The sequence below is a fragment of the Electrona antarctica genome, assembly GCF_951216825.1.
Source record: "Electrona antarctica genome assembly, chromosome: 17".
NCBI lineage: Eukaryota > Metazoa > Chordata > Actinopteri > Myctophiformes > Myctophidae > Electrona > Electrona antarctica.
The window spans coordinates 41,035,398-41,047,603 of NC_136798.1; the positions used below are offsets into that span (position 1 = coordinate 41,035,398).

At 41.5% G+C, this 12,206-nt stretch overlaps 1 protein-coding gene across 1 annotated transcript in view; it reads left to right on the plus strand.

The window, feature by feature from the left end:
• Positions 1-8,698, plus strand: part of LOC306941131 (high-affinity choline transporter 1-like) — a gene marked incomplete at its 5' end in the record, with an annotated part of 46,244 nt that extends 37,546 nt beyond the window's left edge. Inside the window, 3 exons of the mRNA XM_079526444.1 lie at positions 862-1,015; positions 4,171-4,388; positions 8,126-8,698. Of these exons, the coding sequence (XP_079382570.1) occupies positions 862-1,015; positions 4,171-4,388; positions 8,126-8,689 (936 nt within the window). The 3' untranslated portion in view covers positions 8,690-8,698. The remainder of the gene's footprint in view (positions 1-861; positions 1,016-4,170; positions 4,389-8,125) is intronic.
• Positions 8,699-12,206: the final 3,508 nt, after the last annotated feature.

The following is a 12,206-nucleotide window of genomic DNA, read 5'->3' on the forward strand; positions in this document are numbered from 1 at the left end:
ACAACTCATGACAACACAAACAATATTTTGGACCAAACAAATAATTACAAAGAAGAAAAACCACAAAAAAAGTGTTGTAACCTGCCGTTTTTTTCTTCTTTCTAATTATTTGTTCGGCCCAAAAAATTGTGTTTGTCGTCATGATTTGTCACTACTCGAGTTGGCTTTGTCCGCGGCGTAAACGTCTTTAAATAAATACTTTCTGAAATGTCTATGAGGAAAATGAACGGAGAATCATTTCCTGGTCCATGGTAGGGGGCGGGACTGCAACGCTCTATAAGCTCATACCCCTTAGCTCTCGTCAGAAGCAGTTCGTGCATGTCCGCAGCGATGCGATACAAACTCACAAATGATTTACGATCGCTGGGATGTGCGACAGCTCACCATGGACAGCGCTCGAAGCTTTAGAGATACAAGTCTTTGAAAATCCTCTTATAATGGAGGCTCAATGGAGCTGGATTTAAAAATCCCATAGGTGGTGAGGATGGAGGCTCTCCATAGCAACCGTAGCAATACTAAAAGGTAAATTGACGTTCGCCACTTTCACATATGGATTATACGGCCTTGTTCAGGCCTTGTAGAAATGCCGGTTAAGAGTGGCTTCCCTGTGAGGTATATAGTGTTAGGTTAGGGTTAGTACGTCGGACCATGGTTATTTTTTCAATTAGTCTTAAAAAGTAATAGTTACAAGTTACAGCTACATTGCTACAAGCTTTCCGCCCAAAAGCTGTGATGTGTGTGTGTGTGTGTGTGTGTGTGTGTGTGTGTGTGTGTGTGTGTGTGTGTGTGTGTGTGTGTGTGTGTGTGTGTGTGTGTGTGTGTGTGTGTGTGTGTGTGTGTGCGCGCGCATGCCTGCTGCAGGCTCTCGGAGGACTGTCCATACAGGCATACTATCAGAGGGTCCTCTCTGCTGCATCACCTGCTCAGGCCCGAATCATGAGCTTTGCATCATCGGTCATCGTCTTCATCTTGGGCATTCCCTCAGTCATTATAGGAGCGGTGGCTGTTTCTGCAGGTACTACTAAGGGTTCAGACCTCGAACTCTGAATTTCTACCGATGTTCTAAGACAAATCAGCCTGCATGTAAGAGGCCCAGTCGCATCTTCACCTATATAACTGCACTGACGTGTGGCGAGCCGGCCACAAGCCGGTGACAATTAGTGTTCTCAACTGGCCCACCTGCCCATTCAAATTCTAGACAGGCCCAAAAAGTATGGCCCGGACCTGGGCCCTCATCAAACCCTCATTAGTTTAGGGTTAGGCTCTGGCTACACCGCACAATACATCACCTAGGTCCTCAGCGGTGCCCGTTGGGCACTGGCCCATAGATAGATAGATAGATAGATAGATAGATAGATAGATAGATAGATAGATAGATAGATAGATAGATAGATAGATAGATAGATAGATAGATAGATAGATTATAGTGTAAGGCATACATTTTGTCAATGTTCTAAGCATCTATCTGCCTGCCTGCCTGCAACTTTTATTATGAAGTTGATGACCATGTGACCTACGTGACAATGATGATGATGATTGTGTTTGTGGGCTATAACATTGAATATTGGAGGGGCTCTTAACATTGTCAGTTTACGAATAATTTAATGTCAAAATACCAATGACATTTTCCGGATTTTTTGTGGGTTATAAAATTGGGAAAATGAGCCATTATTTGATGTTTGTTCTGAAACAAACATCAAATAATGGCTCATAAGAACAGAGACATTTTTTAAAGCCAATTCCTACTGTCAATCACGTTATACTAAAATGCCCTGCATGCGGTGCGGGGGTCAGAACATTTGAGTATTAGTGTGAATTCTCTGGTGGCTTTTAACCCTATAAGACCCGGATACATTTCTACTTGCAAAAAAGAGATTTCAACCTTACTACTACTTTGTACTACTAGGACTTATGTTAAAAAAAATGTAAAAAAAAAAAAAAAAAAAAAGTTTAATGAAAATGTTATGCACATTAATAATAATTATTAAAATAATAATAATAAATTAATAATTTACATTCGGTGGATATCTTTCACATTAATACATGATACATGTTCTAGACATTCTAATGATCACACAAATATATGTATTACATGCATTTTAGTTACTTTTATCAGGGTTAAAGATTAGGTCATAGGTCATAGGTCAATTTTGATTAGAAATTGCAGTCCAGAGATTTTGAAGTTGTGTAAATCTGTGCCTCTGTGGGGGGTATTTATATGCAAATATCATGACCAATGGCATTGCAAGACTAAACAATGAACATCAATGATGATGTTTAGGTGAAAAAAGAATAGAAAAAAAATAAAAATAATTAAGTGATTAATTAAAATAAAAATGTTACCGAGAAGCATCGTTGGTGTGACATCATAGAGACGTGTTGTCCACACTGATCACAACCATAGGGTTTCTCTCCAGTGTGAATTATCTGGTGTGTTTAAGGCAGGACATTCTAGAGAAGTGTTACCAATATTTTTGTTCTGAAACAAACATCACAAAACAGAAAAAACACGTTTTTTTTAAAGCCAATTCATACTGCCGGTCAGATTATACTAAGATCCCCTGACCCTAAGGATAACTAAGAATAGTTGTATCCCCCCCTCCCACCCCACCCCACCCCACCAGCCACAAAATAGATGGCTCAGGACATGTCACTCACAAGATAAACAAGTTATTTGAGGTCACACAAGGATCTTAAACAGATGGAATCCTCACAGAATCACCCTCCTGATCAGGAGATCAGATCAACGACGCAGATGAACAATAGCCTTTACAATGTTGTTGTTTTTTCTCACAGATAGGCCTACGCTGTGACTGAAATATGAGCCCAGAGATTCAATCACCTGTTGGTTGAGAGATTATGCAATTATTTTGGGAAGTGGCCTGTCTCTCTTAAAGGCGAATTCCACACAAGCCGTGTTTATTATGTTAATATACACATTATCAACATAATTCAGTCAAAAACTAGTGCGGAACTCTCTTTTAAAGGTGTAGTGAAATGAAAAATATGTTTTTCACACTTTTAGACCATATCCGTGGTCATCATATGGGCATACCTAACAATGGATGCCAAAAAAATGGGCAAATTCAATTTTTTTTGTTTTTATATCAAAAGTCCATAAAAATATATTTTTGTATTACTTCCTGAAAACGAAAACGTGCTGCGTGATGACGTGTCGAGGCCCACATCGATAAAAGCCAATACAAATGAAGCTCACCCGTTTAATTCCCAATATCTCCGCATCCGTCCAAACAGGCAAACACAGCTGCTACTGATTCCAGAAATCCTCCGTTTTTATTCCCATTCAAGATAACATCCAGAGAGTGTATTACTCGGTTTCAACTTAATCATCACGCTAAAATATGTATCTGAAAACATTATAGGGTAGAAATATGCCACATCACAGTAAACTGGTACAGCATGGCCGTCTATCTGACTTGTAAACAAACACACAACATGCGCTGGTATAGCATAGCTACCGTCCCTAGCTACCGTCCCATCGCCTGAAGGGATGCGATGGGACGCTCTGATTGGTTCAGAAACTTCATAGCGGTGTTTCAACTTGAAACAAACTTGAAATAAAATGTCCACCATTTCCGTTGCACTACGCCTTTAAAGTGGCGGTTCTAAGAGAAACATCATTCACTCCAAAATGAGTTTCTCAACGTGAGATTACTTCATTGCCTGCTAATGCCAGGCGATACACATCTATGCGTCCACCACCCTTTTTGTTCTGATGCAGCCATTTGAAGTATTATTTTCCTGTTTTATTTACTCTTTTGGTTTCATTGTTTGACAATTACAGTGTATTTATTACGAAACATGTATTACTTACCCTCTCAGATCAACATTTTGATATTTATTATTGATAATTCCATGGAATTAATTATAATATAAATATTATGTATTGAATGTCGCCAAACTACCAAGGAGAATATATCTCACACATGTTGCCATCTTGCTGCTCCATGATGACACATTTGTCATTGGGCTGCCCTCTGCTGGTCCACTGACAAAAAACATGTTCAAGTTAATCTACAGTTAAGTGCCATTCGTCTCGTCCCATTTCATTTAGCTGTTTTTTTCCTTTTGCACATATCGGAAAATCAGTTCCGAAATCAACCAGCAGGTATCTACTCATCACTTTTGATGTCTGATTCCCTCTCTCAGACTGGAACCAGACAGAGTATGGTCTTCCTCCTCCGTTTGAGCGCGGGGAGGCAGGGAATGTGCTTCCACTGGCCCTGCAAAACCTCGCCCCGTCCTGGGTGTCGGTGTTGGGCATCGGGGCATTGGCTGCAGCCGTCATGTCCTCCGTGGACTCTGCCCTGCTCTCTTCTGCATCCATGTTCACTCAGAATATCTACAAGAGTTACCTCAGGAAACAGGTTGGAAACTTTGCTGTATACCTATATGTAACAATGTGTCTGTGCATGTGTGCACATGCTTGTGTTTGTGTCTTCATGAATGCAGCAGTGAGTAAGTGAAAGAAAGTCATAGAAATCTCACTTTGTTTCCTTAAATGCTAAAGTGTTGTTGTGTCTAAGCACAGAGCTAGGACCTGTAGGGCTTTCAGCAACGCAAAAGAGATTTTTGTGTGATAGCAGATAGGTGCTCTATTAAAGCTGCAGTCCATATTTTCTGTGAGTAAAACGTTATTTTGACAATTACATATGAGTAGAGTGTATTAATATAATATAACTATAGCACAGTGGTTGGATCTGCTCTTCTATTGCATTGTGATTTGTACATAGAGACCTGAAAATGTCCGAATGCAGTGACTCATCCCAGCTACTCCCTACTCCGGGGATCCAGATTTAGTGGACTATAATATAATAGTGAAGATTTTGGACAATACTCATATAGTCTAGTAGCCAGCCCATAGAGCCCCATTGTGAACCCGGACATGTTGAGTACACCAAGGTTTTATGTTAGAAATGTTTAGTATGGATCCCCAGCATGTAGAAACTGCCGATGCTAACTTGCATATGTTGAGCAATTTCCATAATTGGCATAATATGTGACCATACCAATTACAACCTATAGAAGGCAAAATATTCAAAATTATATCATGCTTTATGTAGCATGTGACATGTCAAACTAGGGGGTTTTCATGATGCTGAATCCATTCCAAGCATTAGTTTTGCAAAAAAAACGCTCTATTGGGCTAAAAACGGCCAATGCCGTCATCACAATTATTATGAATTATTATGAATTATGAAAATTGCTCAACATATGCAAGTTAGCATCCGGCAGTTTCTACATCCTTCCCCATCCATCCTTCCTCTTCGATGTCTCCCTTTTGACTGATACCATTCAAACTCTAGACGGGCCTGCCTCAAAGTTATTAGTGCAGCCGCGCCCGGCAGCCGGCGAAAAGTTTGAGTTCTCAACAGGCCCGAAAATTAAGATTTTGCCCCCCATGCCCAAGCAACAGCGCTCGCCCAGCAGTCTGCTGTCACCCAGGCGGATATGTTGATTTGACCCCCAGTTCCAAATCGGCAGCGCTCGCCCAGCAGTCTGCTGTCACCTAGGCGGATATGTTGATTTGACCCCCCATTCCAAATCACCAGCGCTCGCCCAGCAGTCTGCTGCCACCAAGGCGGATGCGTGCAAATTATTAAGGGACCAAGAAGTCACCTAGTGACTTTGGTCACTTATTGTTTTTTTTGTTTTTTCTTCTTCTCCTTCTCCTTCTTCTTCTTCTTCTCCTCCTTCTTCCGCCAAAAATAGCTGTTCTGGCTGAACCGTGCAGTCGGTTTTCGCGAAACGCGGTAATCTGATAGAGGGCCATGCCAAACGGTGACTAAGCGAAGCCCATGACGATTGGCCAAATGGTGGCGCTATAGCACTCAATTGAAAATGCAAACTTTGAACGGGCATATCTCATGAACCGTTTGACCGTTGGCAATGACACTTTTATACACATATGTGTCTCCTCATGCCAAACAACCTTCGTGTTCTAACTTTTGACCTCTGACCTTTAGATCACCCGCCATTTTGAATGATATGAAAAACAGTTAAAATGTATCTCCTCCCAGGATCTTTGATCAAAATGCACGAAAACTTCTACACGTGAACTTTGGACCTATACGGACAAATAATTGTAGTACATTTCTTTTAAGTGAAAAAATGAAGTTTTTATGAGCCAATGAAAATTGCTGTTTTTTGAAACTCCTTCTTCTGCACCTAATACCTATATGAATACTGGATGATGTTACTGTTTAGAATCAGTCAACTGACTGTGTCTGCATAGCTCAGTCGGTAGAGCTCTCGCCTTTGGACCACAAGGTTGTGGTCCATCCGGGTAATGACAACTCAGTGTATGCATTGTGGGCTGCAAGTTTTGTGATGACTCAACTATAGCAATTGAAGTAGATTACATTTGACCCATCACTAGGACATGGCATCACAATAATAGAGATACTAGTTAGTAAGTCTAATTTTGTAATAGTGTAAAAAGTGTAATAAAGTAATAAGTGCAATAGTGCAATAGTGTAATAAGTGCAATAGTGTAATAGTGTAATAGTTAGTGCAATAGTGTAATAGTGTAATAAGTGCAATAGTGTAATAGTGTAATAAGTGCAACAGTGTAATAGTGTGATAGTATAATAAGTCTAATTTTGTAATAAGTGACAATTCAGCCCGTGATTCTTATTTGTTCTTATTGCGTATTGTCTTGTTTCTTGGTCCTGCCTTATCGCTGCTTGCAGCTATATTATATTATTATTATTGCTTGCGCAAGCAGAGCGCGCAAGTATTGTGGTCGGCTGGAATTATGTATGTACGGTATGCGTGGTAGGTATATATTAGGGCTGCTAACGTTTATTTTCATAATCGATTCATCGGGCGATTATTTAAACGATGAATCGATGAATCGTATTATGGCACCTTTTTGCAATTACCTTTAAAATTTTGCTTCAAGTTATTGTAGGCATGTTGTAACTAACAATAAAGACAATAAAAATGAATACTCCTTCAAAATCTATATTTTACCCCCTTTTTTTAATCCATTCCTTGTACTTGTAATGATACTGTAATCTGTAATGTTACCGTGTATATTCTTTCCATTTCTATTTCTTATTTTTTTTATTTCTATTGTAAAATCAATGTCAATTTTGAGAGTCCATTTGGTTCCATTTTTGCACTCTCTGTTACAGACCCTTAACGGAGGTTCTGCTTTTGCCCTGTGTCCACTTCAATGCGCTGCTGAGTAACACAGGTGGAACAAATTTGAGGAGCTAACGAGCTACACTGCTAGTGCTCCGTAGCCTGCCTGCAAGCAGCTCAAAGATTCAGACATTGGGGAGCATTTTTGGTCATACGACAAAAAATATGGACAGTGGCGGTGCTCACAAATACCATGTTTTGGGACCTGTTTGGGGCATTTTGCAACCTGTTGATGACGTTGATGAGCTCACAGATCAGCTGTTTTTGCGGAGCGCATCGCAGCCACAGAGCCACTTGACGCTCTCTCTCTCTCTCTGTGTGTGTGTGTGTGTGTGTGTGTGTGTGTGTGTGTGTGTGTGGGAGACTGAAGTTGGGAGAGAGAGAGAGCGGTAGATGCGGAGCGCTCAGGTCACGTTCAAGACAATCTCGTGTTGTTTATACCGACCCGTTGCATATTGATCGTTCAGCCTAGTGCCATTACTGAACTGTAAAAAGAAAGCAGCTTTACGTTAGATTTTAATGTTGGAAAACACCCGCGATTAAATCGATAATCAAGTTCGTTGGCAACGAATTTAATTATCGATTTTTATCGATTTAATCGATTCGTTGTTGCAGCCTTAGTATATATACTGGATGTTGATGGTGACATAATTAAGATATGTTTCAATGTGGGGTTATAATTCGCTGTTGATGGTGACGTAATTAAGATAGGTTTCAGATTACATATACTGCAGCGCGTTGGTCTGGCGAGTGGGAGGCCCGGGTTCAATCCCCGCTTTCCGCGCAATGCTACATATGCACATTACCTTTTATCCACCCGACATTGAAACACACTATACATTCGGACACTAATACAAAATGGCGGCACCCCCATAAAACACTATATGGGGCATAGGGGATGAATTCATCTATGTCGTCATTCTGTAATAACACGATTTTTCCACTCTCCCTCAAGGCATCAGAGAGGGAGTGTGCATGGGTGATCCGGCTAAGTGTGCTGCTAGTGGGCCTGGCTGGCACCGGCCTGACCTTTGCTGGGGAAGGCGTCATGGCGCTGTGGCTGATGAGTGCAGACCTGATGTACTGCATAGTCTTCCCGCAGATCATCTGTGTCCTGCATTGTCCCTTCGCTAACGGATACGGTGCGACCACTGGCTTCGTCCTGGGGACCTTTCTCAGATTTCTGAGCGGGGAGCCTGCACTCCACATACCCCCTGTCCTGATGTTTCCCGGTTGGAGGGAGGATGAGTTAACAGGGGACATCCACCAGTATTTTCCCTTCAGGTCTTTGATAACGTTGCTAACCGTGCTCATCATTCCCTCTGCCTCCTTGCTGGCACGTCTGGTGTTCACCCGCCACATGCTGCCTCCTTCCTGGGACATCTTTGGTGTCTTGAGGGAGACTGGGGATGCTGTAAAGAGTGTAAGTGGAGTGTGGAGAGCAGAAGTAATCTTACCTGCTGCTACTGAGTCTGAGACTACTGAGAATCTGCTGGTTACCTCCACCTCCAGCTGCTAGGAGATCGATAGCCCAACCGATGATACATACTGTAGGTTTTATTCCAATCCTGATTCTGGAGACTACTAGACCACAGATTACCGATGTGACCAATATTTTGTAAGAAAGAAAGCCAGAGAGAGCTCTACTGGAACAATACCATAAAACGTTTAGAACCTCTATAGCCGGGGAGCCACAGGCCCAAAATTGGAGGGGACCTGTGATTTCATGCTGTACTTTTTATTTGTGTTTTTTTCTCCACCAGGCCGAAGGCATGGGGAGAGAGTATGTTTTGCTCTCCGTCCGTCCGTGTGTCCGTGTGTCCGTCCGTCTGTGAACAGCTAATCTCCGGCACCGTTAACCCGGTCGATGCCAAATTTTGCACACACACTCCCTGGATGCCAACGATGAACCTCTGCCCCAAAATTTCCAGAACGGTTATAGCGCCACCAGGAGGCCGCTTTGTGCAAAACAAGTTTTTGGACAGTACACCTACAGATTTTGTCCAAACATCACGCAAATTGGTACACAGTCTCTCTAGAGCCATTCAACGAAACGGGTCTTTCAGATTTCTCAGACTCCATCCTGATTGGCTAAGATTGGCTTCCAAAGTTCGCAGGAGTGCTCAGTTTCAAACAATATACTGCAAATCATGAACACATTGTGTGATTTCCGTGAAATTGTGCACGCACATTCCCACTAGGCCGAGGAAGAAATGCCACGTGAACATTTTCAACTCAGCCTCATGGTGGCGCTATAACTGGCCGACATATGTAAAACACATTTTCTAATATTACTCCTTTATTAAAAAATTTATCCAAATTTCACGCAAATCGGTACACATGCTCTCCATAGTCATGTGATCAAGACGGGTTTGTTTGATTTCTCATAATCCACCTTCATTGCCTAAGATTGGCTTCTAAACTTTTCAGGAGTAGCCCGCTTTGTACAAATCGCCACAACTACTCAACGCAGCGTCCGATCGCGGTGAAACTGTGCATGCATATTCCCACTAGGCTGAGGAAGAAATGCCACTTGACAGTTTTCAAATCAGCCTCATGGTGGCGCTACAACAGGCCAAGCCGCGTCTCTCACACACACACACACACACACACACACACAAAACACACACACAAAACATGATTATATAACATTTTGCCAAACATCACACACACTCCTATCCTCCTGGTGGAGACCTGTGCCCAGAAGGGCTAGTTTCTATTAATTTGGTCATTAAGGTCCACAGAATGAGAGGCCTGCTCTGCCGGAAACATCGCAAAACCAATATAACCAATATAAGGCAACATTTCCCACATTTCATCATGCTTTAAGTAGCATGTGACAATTGTGACATGTCAAACTAGGGGGTTTTCATGATTCTGAGTCCATTCCAAGCATTAGTTTTGCACGAGAAATACTCCTTGGCCTAGATTTGGCCATAGCAACTTGCCAAAATGTGCCCAAATGTGCTGACCTCATCACATTTGTGCTGACCTCATCACATTTGTGCTGACGGCTATGGCCGTTTTTAGGCCAAGGAGTGTTTTCCGTGCAAAACATATGCTTGGAATGAATTCAGAATCATGAAATAACTAGGGGTGTGCTGAAATATCGTTATTGCGATATATATCGATACGTCCCCACGCGATAAATAATCGACAAAATAAATAATAATAATAAAGCAAATCCCACTCTCAGATTCCACAGCAACCAGAAGTACTGAATTACTGGATGGTGATTTGTCCAAACAGCTTTGTGGGAATACAAAATGCAGAATGCATTTCCCCAGCAGTGGACAAGTCCTCTGACACCAGTGATAATGGTCAGTTGGTGGTGTTTGTGAGGTATTATGATGATACCAGTGATAATGGTCAGTTGGTGGTGTTTGTGAGGTATGATAATGATACCATGTGATAATGGTCAGTTGGTGGTGTTTGTGAGGCATTATGATGATACCAGTGATAATGGTCAGTTGGTGGTGTTTGTGAGGTATTATGATGATACCAGTGATAATGGTCAGTTGGTGGTGTTTGTGAGGTATTATGATGATACCAGTGATAATGGTCAGTTGATGGTGTTTGTGAGGTATTATGATGATAGCCAGTGATAATGGTCAGTTGGTGGTGTTTGTGAGGTATTATGATGATAGCCAGTGATAATGGTCAGTTGGTGGTGTTTGTGAGGTATGATGATAGCCAGTGATAATGGTCAGTTGGTGGTGTTTGTGAGGTATTATGATGATAGCCAGTGATAATGGTCAGTTGGTGGTGTTTGTGAGGTATTATGATGATAGCCAGTGATAATGGTCAGTTGGTGGTGTGTGTGAGGTATTATGATGAGGGTATTAGGCAAAGAGGGAGTTTATTGAGTATTAATTTAGTGTTTGAGTGGTGCAACCACTATAGACAGCTATGTGTGTACGAAAATACCGTTTTCAGTTCCAAGTATTTTGTAGTTGCAGATATCGTGATATATCGTTGATGAAATGTCATACAATATATCGCAATATATCGAATATCGTGATATTATCGTTATCGAGGGCCTAATATCGCAATATATATCGTATCGTGAGGTACCCATATCGTCCCACCCCTAGGAATAATCCCCTAGTTTGACATGTCACAATTGTCACATGCTACTTAAAGCATGATGACATTTGGGAAATTTTGCCTTATATTGGTTGTCTATGGTGTGGTATACGAAAATGGCCATAACTTTTTTTCGCGATGTTTTCGGCAGAGCAGGCCTCTCATTCTGTGGACCTTAATGTGAATAGAGAAAACACAAATAAAAAGTACGGCATGACATCACAGTTTAATCCTTAACCGTTGAGCTTTTAAATGAGGATTTTGACATGAGTGTTGTACTATAAACAAATAATAGATTCCATTTTCTCCTTGCTTTATGATGGCTATGTGCCTGACGTCTGCATTGTCTGTTGTTTTTCAGTTTTTAATTATTGTAATGACCTTTTCTTTGTTTTTCATGTTTCAGTGGACAGGTGTGTCCTTTGGGCGTTTTGTAGTACACTAAATGGCAGACCTTTCTCTCACTGAAATGTTTGACACCGGTGTTGACACATCACACCCGTGTGAACTGAGCGGTGCAGGCTGCTCAACAACACAGAGCAGCCTGCACCGCCTCTCATCGCTGCACAGCCTCTCATCGCTGCTTGCAGCTATATACAGTTGGGTGCCACCGATATTGTCCCTTATCATTTGACCCATTTAGGCCTGACCTCAACATTTTTAAAAATCCTTCTAAATCCTCCAGTTTTCTGAAATAAATATTTTCACGATTTTTCAAAAATAGCAGACCTACAAGCTCTTTTTCAATAGCTAAATTATAACGTTTAAAACACCAAAAGGGGTTCCCGCCCAAAATGGGTTAACTGTCCTTTTGCGCAGATCACGCAAACCTCAGCAAAAAGAAAAGGACAATATCGATGGCACCCAACTGTATATATATATATAAATTCCTTCACGTACAAAGGGACAGATGTGAGCATGACTCAAGCCACATTTGACCATATTACTCC